This window comes from Berghia stephanieae, chromosome 12 (assembly GCF_034508935.2).
Source record: "Berghia stephanieae isolate SIO BIC M18660-M18661 chromosome 12, UCSD_Bste_1.3, whole genome shotgun sequence".
In the NCBI taxonomy this organism is placed as follows: domain Eukaryota; kingdom Metazoa; phylum Mollusca; class Gastropoda; order Nudibranchia; family Aeolidiidae; genus Berghia; species Berghia stephanieae.
This window is the reverse complement of record NC_088371.1, coordinates 29704559-29720445: the sequence shown is the minus strand read 5'-3', so window position 1 is coordinate 29720445 and position 15887 is coordinate 29704559. Positions and strand designations below refer to the sequence as shown.

The 15887-nt window shown below is 35.1% G+C and overlaps 1 protein-coding gene across 1 annotated transcript in view; it reads left to right on the top strand.

Moving 5' to 3' along the window:
* Positions 1 to 15887, top strand: part of LOC144958157 (max-like protein X) — a 24218-nt gene extending 8331 nt beyond the window's left edge. The window contains exons 2-6 of the mRNA XM_078889918.1: positions 2515 to 2668; positions 4275 to 4569; positions 5391 to 5475; positions 7878 to 7994; positions 11425 to 15887. Of these exons, the coding sequence (XP_078746044.1) occupies positions 2533 to 2668; positions 4275 to 4569; positions 5391 to 5475; positions 7878 to 7994; positions 11425 to 11487 (696 nt within the window). The 5' untranslated portion in view covers positions 2515 to 2532 and the 3' untranslated portion in view covers positions 11488 to 15887. The remainder of the gene's footprint in view (positions 1 to 2514; positions 2669 to 4274; positions 4570 to 5390; positions 5476 to 7877; positions 7995 to 11424) is intronic.

Genomic DNA, 15887 nt, shown 5'->3' with positions numbered 1-15887 from the left:
TAGTAGATAGCGTTCCTTTTCGTTATTCGTAGTAGTAATGAAAATTGTGATTTCCTCTATTCGGAGTAATCCTGCAAAGAATGCTTTCCTGTATTCACAGTAGTACTGCGAATAGTAGATAGCATTCCTTTTCATAATCGCAGTAGTACTGCAAATCGTAGATGTCATTTATTACAGTTAGTAGTACTGCAAATGCGGGTTCGTTCTGTATTTGCAGTAGAAGCCTACGAGCCTAGAGCTTTATTGTATAGAGGATTGGGTGCAAAATATAAATAAACTGCATTATTATTATTATTATTATTATTATTATTATTATTATTATTATTATTATTATTATTTTATTTTATTTATTTATTTATTTATTTATTTTTAATATTTTTAACAAAATTAATTTATAAAAAATATTACTATTATTTTGTGTTTCATTGACGATGACGATGCGCCTGTTGTTGTGTAGTGATGGTGGTGTTGATGTGGTGGTTGTGATTGTAGTGGTGGTGTTGATGATGTAGTAGTGATAGTGATGATGACTATATGGATAATGATGATGATGTAATGGTAGTGGCAGTTGCTGTAGTTTTGATTATGATGTGATAGCTTTGGTAGTGGTAGTAAGGATGATGATATGATGGTTGTAGTTATAGTAGTGGCGATGATGACAATGAGGAGGGTGATGATATAAAGTTGGTGGTTGTTGCTATAGTTTTGATAACAATGTGGAGGTTGCTGTGGTAGTAGTAGTAATGATGATGTGGTGGTAGCTGTAGTAGTAGAGGTAGTTTATTGATGGTAACTTCTATTATTTGCAGGAACACTGAGATACGAGTCATGAGCAAAGGCAAGAATGTGTGTGTGTGTGTGTGTGTATGTGTGTGTAAGAGAGAGATAGAGGTAGAGAGATCCATGGAACCTTTATAAGATATATTAATATATTTAACTAACTGTAAAAAGTACAATAAACGGGGAAGGAAGTGTTCTCATTAAAGTAAGCTGACAGATAAGCTGATAGATTTCAAGATGTGAACGAATGTTCAAGTCCGAGAGGTGGGGACAGAAATTTTCATGGATTGGATTGGGGTAACAAAAACAAAACAAAACACGATCTTGTCAAGTTTCAGACTTGAGTGAAAAAGTTGAACCGTTCAAAATCTCAATTCTAAGTCTCACAAAATGTTTCAATCATCCCTCCTTTTCTTTCCTTCTCAAACTAACACCCTCTCATTCAACTTCAAGCCATTCGACAACACGCCATTTTGAACAAAAAATACAGTGTTGTGTTCACTGAGAGGACAAAGACTAATTTTCAGAGATGGGAGAGCGCTTTTAGTACTGCAAATAGTGATTCTACCGTGAATAAGCACTTCGTATTAACTTTGATATCCAAAAATCTCAAATCCATTTTATATTTAGAGGAGGCCTTCCATAAGCTCCTCATGCTAAGGGCAAGGGAAACAACCCAAATATTCCTTTAAGTAACCCAAAGAAAAAATAAAACCTACTTCCTTTAACTAACCCTAATAGGAAAAACACACTTTAGGACCTTCACTAAGACCTATAACTAACCCTAATAGAAAAAAAAAATCCTCCGACCTCGTGCTAACCCTAATAGAAATAAAAACCTTATGAATGCTTTGCACTACCTTTCAATACGCAATACTTCAAAGATAAATGGTGGTGGAGAACCAAAACAATGGTCATGTTAGACATTTTTAAATTTCACTAATCTTTCAAGCTTTGTTCTAGAGTTTTTAAACGCCTCTATACTGACAAATTGAATAAATAACACCTGACGAAAGATCCACAGGGAAACTACTTATTGAAAGAGATGCTAGACCGAGGAGCTTACTGGATTTCTCCCTTTTTAGACAAACTAAGCACTGTATCCGTAACAGTTCATTAATAGATCAGCTGTTTATTTTTCTTTAAAAATAAATTTGAGCCAATTTTGATTCAAAGTGGCTATTCGGACTAGAGTCTGAATAGTGTCCCATGGCTATTCGGACTTAATCTCCAACTTAATGCGCAAACATGTGAGGGTAGTGGGGGGGGGGGGGGGGGGGAGAGAGAAAGAGAGAACATGCTGGAGTGGGAAGAGGGAGAGAGAGAAAGAGAGAACATGCTGGAGTGGGAAGAGGGTGGAACTAATAAAGAAATAGAAAAAGAGTTTAGAAGAAATTCTGTTTTGCTCCTATCAGGAATCAGATTGACTCAGCTCATAACCTCTGTGTGTATGAAATGTTCCAGAAAAAGCAAGAAAAAAAAATCATCCAAAATATCAGTCAACCTTGACAGGGGATCGAACCTCAGACCTTCTGATTACTGGTCAAGCGTGCTACCATTACACCACAGAGGCTCCCAAATAGTTTGGACAATTTTAATACCTATATTCACTCACTTAAAAGCTCACTTAAATTTCTATAAATGATATGTCTGAGAACACAGATTGCTCCAAATTCATAAAGACAAAGTTACCTCATTTGTTTCTTTTTTTTTTCTTTTTTTTCTTTCCACAAGTGACAATCTTGAGTAGAAATGGACCACAAAGCTGATAGTGTATCCAGCCCTAGTGGTTCTCATCACAACATCTCTTCCTTTTCACGAACCTCCAGTACCTCCTCCATTCATGCTGTCGGATGCACATCTTCTGCTTCATCCACGCATGGATCTGGTGAGTTATGTTCTTTGAAAATTTATGAACTACCATAGGTGTAATAACTGTTAGAAAATATAACTTTCGAAAATAATTGGCTATAAATTATAAAAGTCAATGTCTCTCAAGAAAGGCTGGGTTTCCAAAACTCGTTAAGTCGAAATTTCTACTTTTTGAGATTTTCCATCCATGAGATAAACCGAAACATACATTTTATTTTAAGCATCAACTGGCACAAGACTTTCCTTAGATTTGTATGAATTTGAGCTTGAGCTTTTTTTTTATAGCGCATTCACCACTAAATGTGGTCAAAGCACTTTACAAAGGGTCCCTGACCAACAGCAACATGTAACATGTAAAATGAGACATGACGCCCCGGAAGCGAGTGTCATACCACAAGACCACATAGCGAAGTTTGAAGTTTAGATATATGATAAAAAAAAATAGACTGAATGAGAGATTTTAGAGGAAATAATCCTCAATATCTCAAAATGGGAAAAAAGAGTTAGGGAGTTTTGGAAAACCACTCTTCATGTATATCTTTCATGAATGACAGTGACAATGTTTAAAAATATTTTTATAGTAACTAGTGGGGAATTAGCAATATTTTCTGTTAAATATAGGCTTATTTCGTGCAGGCCTTTATTTATTTTAGATATTATATCATAGACATCGTCATGGTTATGCTCTATAGAAATGCTATTTATTATCGTGGAAATTAAAAGAGATCAAGACGAATCTTTTAAACTATCAATAATAATAGACATTTATTTATTTAAAGGATTATACAATTATGGAAATTGAGTTAGACGGAGATGAATCTTATGAGACATCAAAGATCCAAATTGATGCAGTAAGAAAATCTGTATTTGTGTGTGCTAAAATAGGTCATTAAAAAAAAAAATTAATTCGATATGGAGAGGATAGAGAGAGTTGTTTTTTTTCATGGACATGTAGCCACTCTTTTCTAATTGTAGAATGGAACACATGAAATTTCACTGGTAGAAGATTAGATATGCAAGCAGTGCTGCCTACTTGAAATTTCAAAACTCCGTAGTTTCCAATGGAAAATAAGAAAAATCCACTTTAAATAGATAGCATTAGGAACAAATAACTTGTCCTCAGCATGATCCAAAAATGCTCCTAAGTTCTAAATATAGGTTCTGAGGAACTAAACTTTCCTTTTCAACAAGATTTATCGAGTCAAAGAAGAGAATGTAGTTCTGTAGCAGGAGCCAAAATTTTGTATTTCTACGAAATTGTTCATAGTACTTGGCAGGTCTGTTGGAGTAATGATAATTGTATAAAAAAACAGTTGACTTGGTGTACATTGCTTATGAAGGTACATGAAATTGGATTCAAGGATTTTCTTCCTTTTGGGGTCCTGATTGAATCAGTTGGTAGGGCACTCGCTTCACAGGCAAAGGGACCAAGATCAATTACGGGTGAAGTCGAGATTTTTTTCCAACCTCGTAGTTCACCCAGCAGTGATTGAGTAGCTACATCTGTTAGACTAGCATCCTATCTAAAGGGTAGCAAGAAATTGCTATTGTCCATTTCATGCTAACTGAAGGACTGCTTCTCTCTTCCTTTAATTATTAAAACTCCCTTTGTTTTTATTCAGATGATGAAGACAGCGAGTCCAGTAAGTTGATGTCCTACAAAGACAGGAGGAGAGAGGCTCACACTGTGGCCGAACAGAAGCGTCGAGATGCGATCAAAAAAGGTTATGACGAGCTTCAGTCCATCGTGCCCACTTGTCAGCAGACGGATGGACTCGGAGCCCAGAAGATCAGCAAGGCAAGCATCCTCCAGAAGTCCATCGATTACATGCAGTTCCTGAATAGCCAGAAGAAGAAGCAGGAAGAGGAACTGGAGTCCCTTCGAAAAGAGGTGATGGCTCTCAAGATTATGAAGGCGTGAGTGGTAATAAATCACAATGTAAAGAAAAAAAACAAAAACAAAAAATTGAGCTTTTCTATCGCGCACTATCCACTAAACTTGCACAAAGCACTTAACAATGGTCACTGGCCAACAGCAACACTTAGCATGTAGGACGAGACATGTCTCCCGTACGTTGATGTTACAATTTTTTTTTTGACACGGACAATTCTGTTAATGGCCGGGTACTCATTTTACACCTGAGTAGGGTGAGAGAATGTGAGTAAATAGCCTTTTCTGAGGACTGAATTATGCACCACTCAGAGAGGGGTTCGAACTCAGGACCTGCCAATCCAAAGGCGAGTGTCATATCACTAGACTTCATAGCCACACAGAATGCTATTCATACCAGGCTTTATAAAGCCTTGGGTTGTAAAAATACTATTTTAATGTTGAAATGAAATAAACAAGACAAATTAAAATTCGTAATTCCAAGGGAAGAAAAAAAAAAGTCACTATAATAATTTAGCCTCATCATGATTCAAAAATGATAAAAAGTCCTCACTATAGGTTCTAAGGAACTAAACTTTCCTTTTAAACAAGATTTATTAATAAAGACGTGTATGCAGTTCTAGAGATAGAGCCAAAAATTTGTAATTTTACTACTTTTTCGTAGTACTAGGCAGGCCTATTGTAAAGTGCTTTGAGCTTGTTTAGTGGATATTGTGATAAATAAGTGCTCAAGTGTGGGGTTTTTTTCTTTGCTAAAATCATTTTGTTTTTTTTTAATGGGCAAAATCTAACGTATACATTGTTTAATCATTTTTTATGTTCAACCTTTTCATTTTCTTTTTTTTAGAAACTACGAGCACATTGTAAAGAGTCATCAGAGTGCCCCGACATCTGGAGAGCAGCACGTTTCAGATGAAATCAAGTTTCAAGTGGTAAGTAAAGTATGCTTAATTAGCACCATCAGTGTGATTTTCGTACTACTACGTTGTATGAATTAGTATCTGACTGTATGCACTGGAATTCTTGATAAAGATTAGTTGACTTGAAGTCATTATCGATTCAACAATTTAGATTTAAAAGAAGAAAAACAAGCAAATTTGAGCTTTTATATAGCGCAATATCCACTAAACATGCTCAAAGCGCTTTATAAAGGGCCCCTGACCAACAGCAACACGTAACTTGGAGAACGTAGCACCATGCCTGTTAAGCGATATTGCAATTTTTCAGACAGAGACAACATTGTTAATGGCCAGGTACTCATTTTACACTTGGGTATGGTGAGAGAACGTGAGTGAAGAGTCTTTTCTAAGGACTCAACAATGCGCTGAGCGAGGCTCAAACTCAGGACCTTCCAATCCGAAATTGAGTATCATACCAATAGACCACATAGCCGCACAATTTTGTTAGTTTTGGTGAAAAGTCCTCTACAATAGACTAGCATCCTATATAGAGGGTATCAAGAAATTGCTATTGTCCGTTTTATACTATAGACACTGGGATAAACTCCGGCTTTACGGGTCTGTTGGGTCTGAAGGGCTACTACTTTCTTCCTTTAATTGTTATCTCACTCAACCCCAATACCGAATATATCGTTGGTATACCCGAGGTTACTTTTACCCCATGCCTATTTATTTAATTTTTCTGAGACAAATTATAGGTGTAGTATCAAATCTAATGTTTTTCATTTTTACACGTAATGATAGTTGAATAAAAATATCTATGTACATGCTCATTTTTAATACATTTTTTCCAATTTTGAAAAGTAGCAAATATCTCTGGGATTGAGTGAGTTAAAACTTCAGTTTTAAAAACCAAAATATTTTGGACCAATAAAAGGTGTCAACTTTATGCAGATTCGACTGCATTGTAACAGTGTGAGACCAAAAAAAAGAAAAAGAAACGATTGTCTAATGGGTGAATTGTACTGCATTATGTCGTTACTTTTTATCATGCACAGCTTAAGTTGACTGTTAGGTGTCCTCTTTGTACTATCAGTCTTGCAGTATTCATCACTACTGCTTAATACCAGGTACTCATTCACGGCTGATGCAACTGGGTGGGGTTCCTGACCTCCCATAGTGGGCAGGGAGGCACTTACTGTGTCTTCTATCCCCCTATATCTGTTTTCCGACATGCTTTCTGTCTTTGTCTTGGAAAGAGATTACTTAGTTTTGTCCTGACCCTGGCTGGAGTCCTTGGCTGGGAGGGAAACAGTTGAATGTATAGTTTTAGTTTTGGGAGATGATATTTTTTCCCTTCTAAATCATCTTTCTGTTATGTACTGAAATTTTTGTTTTAACATATGATTTAACATTTGAGTGTATTCCTCTTAGTGGTATCTTGTGCTATGTCTGGGTGAAACCTTTAGGTGATCTCAAACTAATTACACTGATAGTGTGCTCTTGGAATCTACATCTGTTTCCTATTTGTACCATTCCCTTTTGTCTTACTTTTTCCTTGAGTCCTTTTAATTGTACATCTAGAATGGCGCTGATATGACCTAAATGTTTGCAACTGCCGTAAAACCCTTAAAAACAAAACATAACAGTGTGAGACCAAAACAAAAAAGAAAGATTGACTAATAGGTGAATTGTACTGCATTATGTCATTAGTTTCTATAGTGCACAGCTTAAGTTGACTGTTAGGTGTCCTCTTTGTTCTATCAGTCTTGCAGTATTCATCACTACTGCTAATACCAGGTAACCATTCATATCTGATGCAAGTGGGGTCATGTGTGTAAAATTACACCATATTGTCGCCTATCTAACCGCTATTGAATATAACAGCTTCGAAAAGGATCAAAATACTAAATACCGAACATTTCGGCCTCAAAACCCTTCTTCAGCCAATAACAAAAAGGAAAACATAATACATCACTTAAAATCCAGACAACAAGAGATAAAGTGAGTAGGAAAGTGCCAGAAGACAATAGAGAATAAAAATTCAGTGGCTGGGGTTTGAATCCGCGACCTTATGGTATGACAACTCCGCCCGGCCAGGAAGAGCGTAACTCTACCATATGAGCTATCCACGATTCCAAAAAAGATCGTCTCAAACCCTGTGTGCATATGTGTGTGTGTCTATGTCAATATATTGTATTATTATAGATGTGTAACCAAATGACAAATTGCCACTTTCTTTTAGGACAATAAAGATTTATTATTATTATTATTATTATTATTATTATTATTATTATTATTATTATTATTAATTATTATTATTATTATTATTATTATTATTATTATTATTATTATTATTTATTTATTTATTTTGTTTGTTGCCTTTGACTAGTCTTTTGTTTTATAGAACTCCTTCATGTCTTTTTCATCCCCAGTTCCGAAGTACAATGGATTCCCTGTTCCAATCCTTCAATGCATCCATTTCTGTGGCAAATTTTGCTGAGTTGTCGGCCTGTGTCTTCAGCTGGCTAGAGGAATATTGCAAGCCCAGAGTGAGTGTTTGATAAATTATGTAGACTTGACCTACTTGGCTTATGAGCCTCTCGCATCTCTGTTATCGGACTGTGTAAATGTTGCTGCTCGAAGCTCGAAGAAATAAATAACAATGTGAAATTGAATGTAAGCTTCAATTTAATTACAAAGACAGATCAAATGGACGTTTCAGGTTTCCCCCTTTATCAACAAAACAGGATGAATGAAACACTAAGATGAATGAGATAATGTGACAGTGGCGTTGTAACAATTTCACATTGTTATTTCTGTCATTGGACTGGGACATCTCAGCTGCTTTCACCGGGTCGTGCTTTCGTCCTAACCAATACTGTCCGTCTGAAGCAATCATCTACAGCCTGTCCCCGCGGAAAATTGCAAATGAAAACCCCAAAAATTGCACCCAAAATTCAAAAAATTGCATGCAAAAAATGCAAAAATTGCAAGGAAAAATTGCAAATTTAAGACATTGTTTTCAATAAACAGCACACAATAATTTCTTCTTGCTTTAATTCTACGACAAGCACAGTCCACCAATTTTAGTTGGTATGTATTATACAGTATTGTGTCCATAAATTACATTAAATTACATTGATATTGACATTGCATACACAAAAAAGAAATAATATGCCAGGTATATACATGGGATGCCACCAGGAGATTTTGAAGAAAAAAAAACCCAACACTTTTACACAAATGCATGGATTCCTAACAATTATGTGGTAGAAAAGCTCATAAATTTAAAAAAATATTATTATTATTATTATTATTATTATTATTATTATTATTATTATTATTATTATTATTATTATAATTATTATTATTATTATAATTATTATTATTATTATATTTCCATGTACATCTATACATCATAATAATACAGTGGAACTCGGGAGTAACGAGATCGAGGGGACCTGCCATAAAAACTTTCTATTTCCGAGTTCCATGAATCTATGTTTATGATAGTATATTAAACACCCATAATAAAAAAAAATATATATATATAATAGATTGATGTTAGCAATAAAACTATTATTAAATAGCATAAAGTCATATGGAGGGTAACAAATGACATAAATTTGCCTTATCACTGAGGCTGTCTTTGATCGTCAATTCACCTTTCTCATTGAACCGGACACTTTTCTAATTTTCTCTTCTCTAGACTCTAGTTTCAAACTCAAGGCTCAAAGGACGATACAACAAAATACCGAGCAAAAATTCAAATAATCTTACTTACCATTAGCAGAAAGTGTGTCAGGTCCCTGAAAGCTGTCCAGGGTGCGTTGCTTTTTGGCTGATGGGCCTGGCTGTTCAGAATTAGTTAATTTAGGCGCTCGGCATTGGTGGCATGCTTATCCGTCGGCATGTGATGATCGACAGATGACTTTCTCTGATGATCTAAAACGATGTTACAGAAAAGTTTCGTCCCAGACACATAAGTTGTCTTTAGAAATTGTCTATGTCGGTCCCAGGCTGTTGTCTTGGAACCATTCATTGCTGAATGATTAGACATCATGATCGATTTTTTTTTTCCATACAACTCAAACTCAATTTCAGCACAAATCCAACAAAAGCCTACTAGAGGATGATAAATTGCCGGGATGAGTCAATCAATTGAAAACAATGAATTATCTACTTCCTGTGTTGTCAAGGGAAGCTACTCGTAAAATCTTTAATAGTTTTGTGTGACGATGGAAGTAGTATTTTCCTATGTTTAGCATTATATGATTATATGTGACTCCAGAACATGGAAAATTGCAGCAATTGTCAAAATTGCGGTCCCGTTGTGGTGACGGCGAAAAATCAGCCACAAGCACCGCAATTTCCTGGAGGGACAGTACAGCGCCTGAAGTTCCTCAATGGTGTTGAGATTCAGTCTTTGTTCTTCCAATATCCTTAGATCTTCCTTGATCTGACTTTTCCCACATTTACTGGGGAGAAATTCCTGATGTTTATTCTCATTCCTGATTTCCCCAATTTCCCACTACAGTGGAATCCTGATAAAGTCTACACCTCTAGGCAAGAATAATTGGTTGCCTTTAAGCAAGGTTGACTTTACCCATTATCAATCAATGGAACACACTTAGATAAAGAACAGAAAATTTGGGGCCAATAAAAGATGTTGTTGACTTTAAGCAGAAGGTAACTTATGAGTGTTGACTTCATGCAGATTCCACCATATTTTCCTCATTTAAAAATTTTTTTTTTTTTATCATCAGAATTATCATCATCTTTACCACTATCACCACCACCACCAGTCATCATTATCACATTTTCCTTTAAATCTTAGTTTTGCCCAAAACTTTTCCTGAATTTTTTCTATGTAAATTTGGCAAGTCTGTTAATGAATGGAAATGTTGGTTGGTTATGGTACTTTATTTTACCAGACAGCTGATATAAAATGGATTCTGTTTTTTGGATATGATTTTTACTTCACATTTGTATTTTGGTGAGATGTTTTTCTTTGGAGTCTTTTGCCTTCCCGTGGTCTTCAAGTGGTCACATGCTGTGTTTTCTTTCCCCCGATGTTTTCTGGCTCGCTCTCTGTCATTGTCTTGGAATGAGATTACTTGGTTTTGTCCTGACCCTTGCCAGAGTGTAAGTTTAGGCAGGTGATATTTTTTTCCCTTGTAAATCAACTTTCTGTTATATACTGATTGTAATATTTTTGTTTTGAATATATCTTGTAAACATTTGATTGAATTCGTCTTAGTGGGATTCTGTGCTGGTGTCTGGATGAGACTTTAGATTATCTCAAACTAAGTATATTGATGGTATGCTCTTGGAATCTACATCTGTTCCATATTTGGTTCAATTCCCTTTTGTCTTACTTTTGTTTAGGTGCGTTAGTTGTAATTCTAGAATTTCTTTTTTTACTATTTCACTTTCCTCTTTTTACTGGCGCTGGTATGACCTAAAAATGTTGCAAGCGCTGTAAAACCCTTAAGAACAAAAACAAACTCACAGCAATAAAAGTTAGGTGAGGATGGGGACTTCTTATCTCCCATAGTGGGTGGAGATGTTACTCTCGCTATGTCTTCTATACTGCTGTACTCTTGAAAAACATATATTCAGAAATTTTGCCAGAAAACTTGTCCTTCAATTATCAATCGATTTAAGTGACCCTCGTCTTAGCAAAATCTTTCAAACCTGGGACACGTTGAAAATTACGGATATGTGTGTATTTTTTTAAATCGATAAAAATGTGTAAAGCCATTTTTCAAGTTCTGGTTTGCATTTAACAAAACTTGAATTATTTCTCTTTATTTTTGCTGACATCCTATGCTTAGCTGTGTTGTCTGTTTCTCTGTAAACTATTTTCTTATTGGTTCCAAACTTCTGGGACACCTTGTATCTCACATATTTATAACAAAAGGAGATTGGATTGGATGAACATTTTGTTTATTTATATATATATATATTTTTTTTCAGACTTTGAGTGACCTGGTGGTCGGAATTTTGAGACAAGTCAATAGTACAATGAACAACCAATGATAAAGTCTGTCATCAGGGAGCGGGAAGTAGAAGATAAAAAGTTTTTAATGTATTATTTAAGCTATAATTTGATGTTATAGCCCCGTTACATAATCACGATGTTTGACAAAATTGATTTTCAGCTAAATAAAAACGGTGTATCACAATCCTTGATGTTTACCAAGGTGATAGAGAAGGCCGATGACCAAGATGAAGGGTGCCGCATTGTGAAGGCTGCAACCCACAACAAGTCCCCCCCCCCACCCCCCCAACGTGGGGGTATGAGTGAAGTGAGTGTGAGTAATAATCTTACCAGTGGTTCGGTCTCGATTAAAAATGGATATGATCAATTAGTTTTCTAACCATGAAAGAAACTAAAAGAAAAACCAATAAAAACACAAGGACATTAATGAGATATTCCTATAACTCCTGCCTTGGTTATGATATGTATTGATGTAGATATTGATTCAAAAAGTATAAAAACAGTGGCTGCTCCCTTTCAAACTTTTGCCTCGGAGGAGAATTGTGTGAGATAGCAAAAGATTATATGGATAAATGTAAATAATTTTACCTTATAGATGTATAACATTATTTACGTATTATTTACATCACATAATCCCATCTTTGAGAATAAGGTTAAATGTTTAGATTAAGCGCAGTGTTCGTTTAAAGAGAGCCATTGTAAAATAGTTTTTTTTAATGCATGAGGTGATATTGGAAATCCTTGCACATGTGTCAGGCTTTCGAATTGAAATTACCATTTTCTTTCTATATTTGTCTGTGAAAAAAAATTACTTTTTACTATTATTATTATTATTATTAATTTATTATTATTATTGTTATTATGATTATTATTATTATATCTCAGTATATGTAGCATGAAATGGACAATAGAAATTGCTTGATATCCTTTTGATAGGATGCTTCACTCGAACAACAAAGTAATTTGGACATTAGAATATGCATTAATGTTAAAAATCCTAATTTTCATGAAATAACCATAATAATAATAGATATTTAATAATAATAATAATACATAACATTTATAACGCACATTTTCATCACTTGGTGATGCTCAATGCGCGAAACAATAATACAGTGACATTATTATACAAATGAAATATTATACCTACTACATCAACATAATATTATCATTATACAACAATGTAATAACTAAACATAAAGCCATTAACACAAGATATGTTATAATACATCCACATGCTATGTCAAATACGGAAATAATATAAAATAATGATATAATAACATGAACTAAATTAACATTCACATTGGGGTCAAATTACAAAGCTGCATTAATCAAGATGTGTTTTAACAAAGAGATGGTGTTTTAACTTTGATTGAAATATTGATAAGGACTTCGCTTCTCTTATTCTTTTAGGAAGAGAGTTCCAGATGGAAGGTCCGACGTGACTGAACGATCTGCCGCCGTACAATTTATATTTATATTTATTTGAAACAATTAATGTTGAGACTACAAAATTCATTAGGAGATGTGTACATTTTGTCCATATCACCTCACAATTTTGTTTGATTAAGTGTGGCAAGTAGTGTACAAAAATGAATATAACCGCTTCAAAAAAAGAACAAAATACCAAATACGGAATGTTTCAGGCTCAAACCCCTTCTTCAGCCAATATCAGAAACAGATAAAATACATCATGGTATATCCAGATAGACTGCAGAATTGTCTTGGCTTATTAAGTCGGAAAATTCAAAAACTCATATTCATATTTTTTTTCACTAATTTTTACAGTCCACCGCTTCCAGCAGCTTAATATTCACTTTGAAGAAAATAAGCAAAGTGAGCGGTTATCCAATATGTGGTTAAGGGGAGACAACTGTAGATTAATCGGTGCTGATGGTTCTCCTTGGATTCGCAGAAATCCACAATTTTGGAGTCAAGAGGCAGAATTTCCTCCTTTTTAAAAATGACACCCACCCACCCACCCCCCCCCCAATCAAGTTTACTGGCAGTGAGAGACGTGTTCAAGATATAAACACGTGTATGAAAGGTGCCAAACAAAGAAAGAAAGAAAAATACAAGAAAAAAAAACCATCCCAAAAAAATCAATCCACTGATTTTTTGGGGATGGTTTTTTTCTTGCATTTTTCTTTCTTGTTTTGTCTGGCACCTTTCATACACATGTGTTTATATCTTTATCTTACACCGTTGCCTGCTCCTTAATTTCTTAGTTTGAGAGACTTGATGTGTGTCTGGAACAATAGGTGCAGTTTCCCACTATCCAGAATTTACCTTGAGTCTCAATGGCAGTTTATCATCTCAATTGTTCCTGGGTGGGGTCTTCGACCTCCTACGATGGGCAGGACAGGAGGTCACAGTGTGTCTTCTAACCCCGTGGGTCTGTTTTTCGAGTTGCTTTCTGTCCTTGACTGGGAGGGAAACATTCAAATGTATAAATTTAGTTTTGGATGATTTTTTTCCCCTTGTAAATCATCTTTCTGTAGTGTCTCATTGCATCTATTATTTTGTTATATATATGTATATGTGTATATATATATACATCCGTTTGTAAACATTTGAGTGTATTCCTCTTAGTGGGGACCAGTGTTTGTGTCTGGATTAGGTGATCTCAAACTAAGTACAGTGATAGTGTGCTCTTGGAATCTACATTTGTTCCCTATTTCAACCCTTCCCCTTTGTCTTACTTTTTCTTGTGTGCTTTGAAATCGTAAATCTAGAAACTGTGACTATTCCATTTTCTTCTTTTTTATTTACTGGCGCTGAAATGACCCAAATGTGTCGCACACACCGTAAAACTGTTACAAAGAAAGAAAGAAAGAATCTCAATTGCTAAAAAATGGGGTTTAAAGGTAATCGTTCAAAATGTTCCTCCTCTTTCAGTTTTCGTCATCATCAGTGCTGATTGTAATCTTATCTAGCACAAGACGAAAGTGAAAAATTAACAAAGCATGGTTAGACAATTGTGTGCTGGCTTGGGAAACTGCAGTAATGTGTACTCACGTCTTTTTAAAACAGGCAAAAATTCACGAATAGCAGCCCTGATGTCGAATATAGACCTGTAAATTCTCAGTCAATTAACTGAAATCAGTCAATTTGTCAAATTCAAATATTTAAAAAAAAAGGAAAGAAAGAAAGAAAGAAGTGAAGAAAGAAAGAATTCACAAATCGTAGTCGAATGACCGTAAAGTAATTAGGAGTGTTCCATAACGCTACGCATAGCTCATGGGAGCCGTTAATATTAACGATGGATTTATTGCCAAGGCTAAGCGGCGCTTTTTAGAATTGGCGTGGCTGAACACATCCCAGTGTAATTTCACACAGCCTTCATTAAATTATTTTTTCACTTTCCAACCTGTCGTGATCCCAACGGTAGCCAATTTTAACTGAGCCGCCGAGCGATAAATTTCACTGTTTCGTCTAAGCCAAAATTGACCACAATTACAAGCAGGGGTTTAAAAGTATAAAAAAAAATAAAATGCGAATGCCGGAAGTAACATCTCTAGTAGATGATGGAGACACCTTGGGAAATCGAAAGTTAGATTAGGATAGATTGCTACAAAGCACATTTCGATTGCCTCACATTGTAAACAAACTGGTTGACCGTTTCTTCACTGATTGAGTACCTGATTATAAGAACAATGGTAAGTAGCCTAATTAATTCCCGTGCAAATCAGGACGTTTTCTGCCATTGTTTTTGCTCAAGCCCAAGCGAGCTTGCTGTTTTGTGGCGATTTACCTTAATTTCGATTCTTTGAATTTTTCCGCTACGCCTGCCGAAGTTTCTTCTTGATAATTCACTTCTACTTAATAATTCAGTGTATTGGCCAGAAGTCATATATATTTAAGTTTTTTTTTTCTCTGTCATTTACTGATTGAAAATCAAGTTTGTTCATTGCTACATTATTCTAATGTTCTCACAATGGCTGAGCTGTTGTGGATCGCAATTCAGACTTGTCGAGCATCGCCCATCGATAAAGTTAAAGATGTGAGTGTGAGGAATAAATTCAATTGGTCATGGCTAGAAGTTAAAGATGATAATGGTGATTATTTTTCTGACTATGTCAAAAAAAATTCCAGAGGCAGGAATATGACTTTGATGAAGTCATCTTTACCTATATGAATGACATGCTTATTTAGCATTCCTTCTACATCAAATTATGGCAGTCATACTTCCAGTAAGAAATAACACCCACTATTTTAATGTATTGTTTTTATCACTCTCCTCTCCAATGATGCCCTTATTTTTTTTTAAATAATTGAATCTTCAGTTTGTCGAAGAGTTTCAGTCAATTTTTATAGAGCTCATTTACAGGTCTAGTCGAAATTGACTTGTTTGATTTTTTAGATATTAATCTACGATTGATTATTGACTAATGTTATGAAATGTCACAATAAACTTAAACGGATATTATTTTCACGA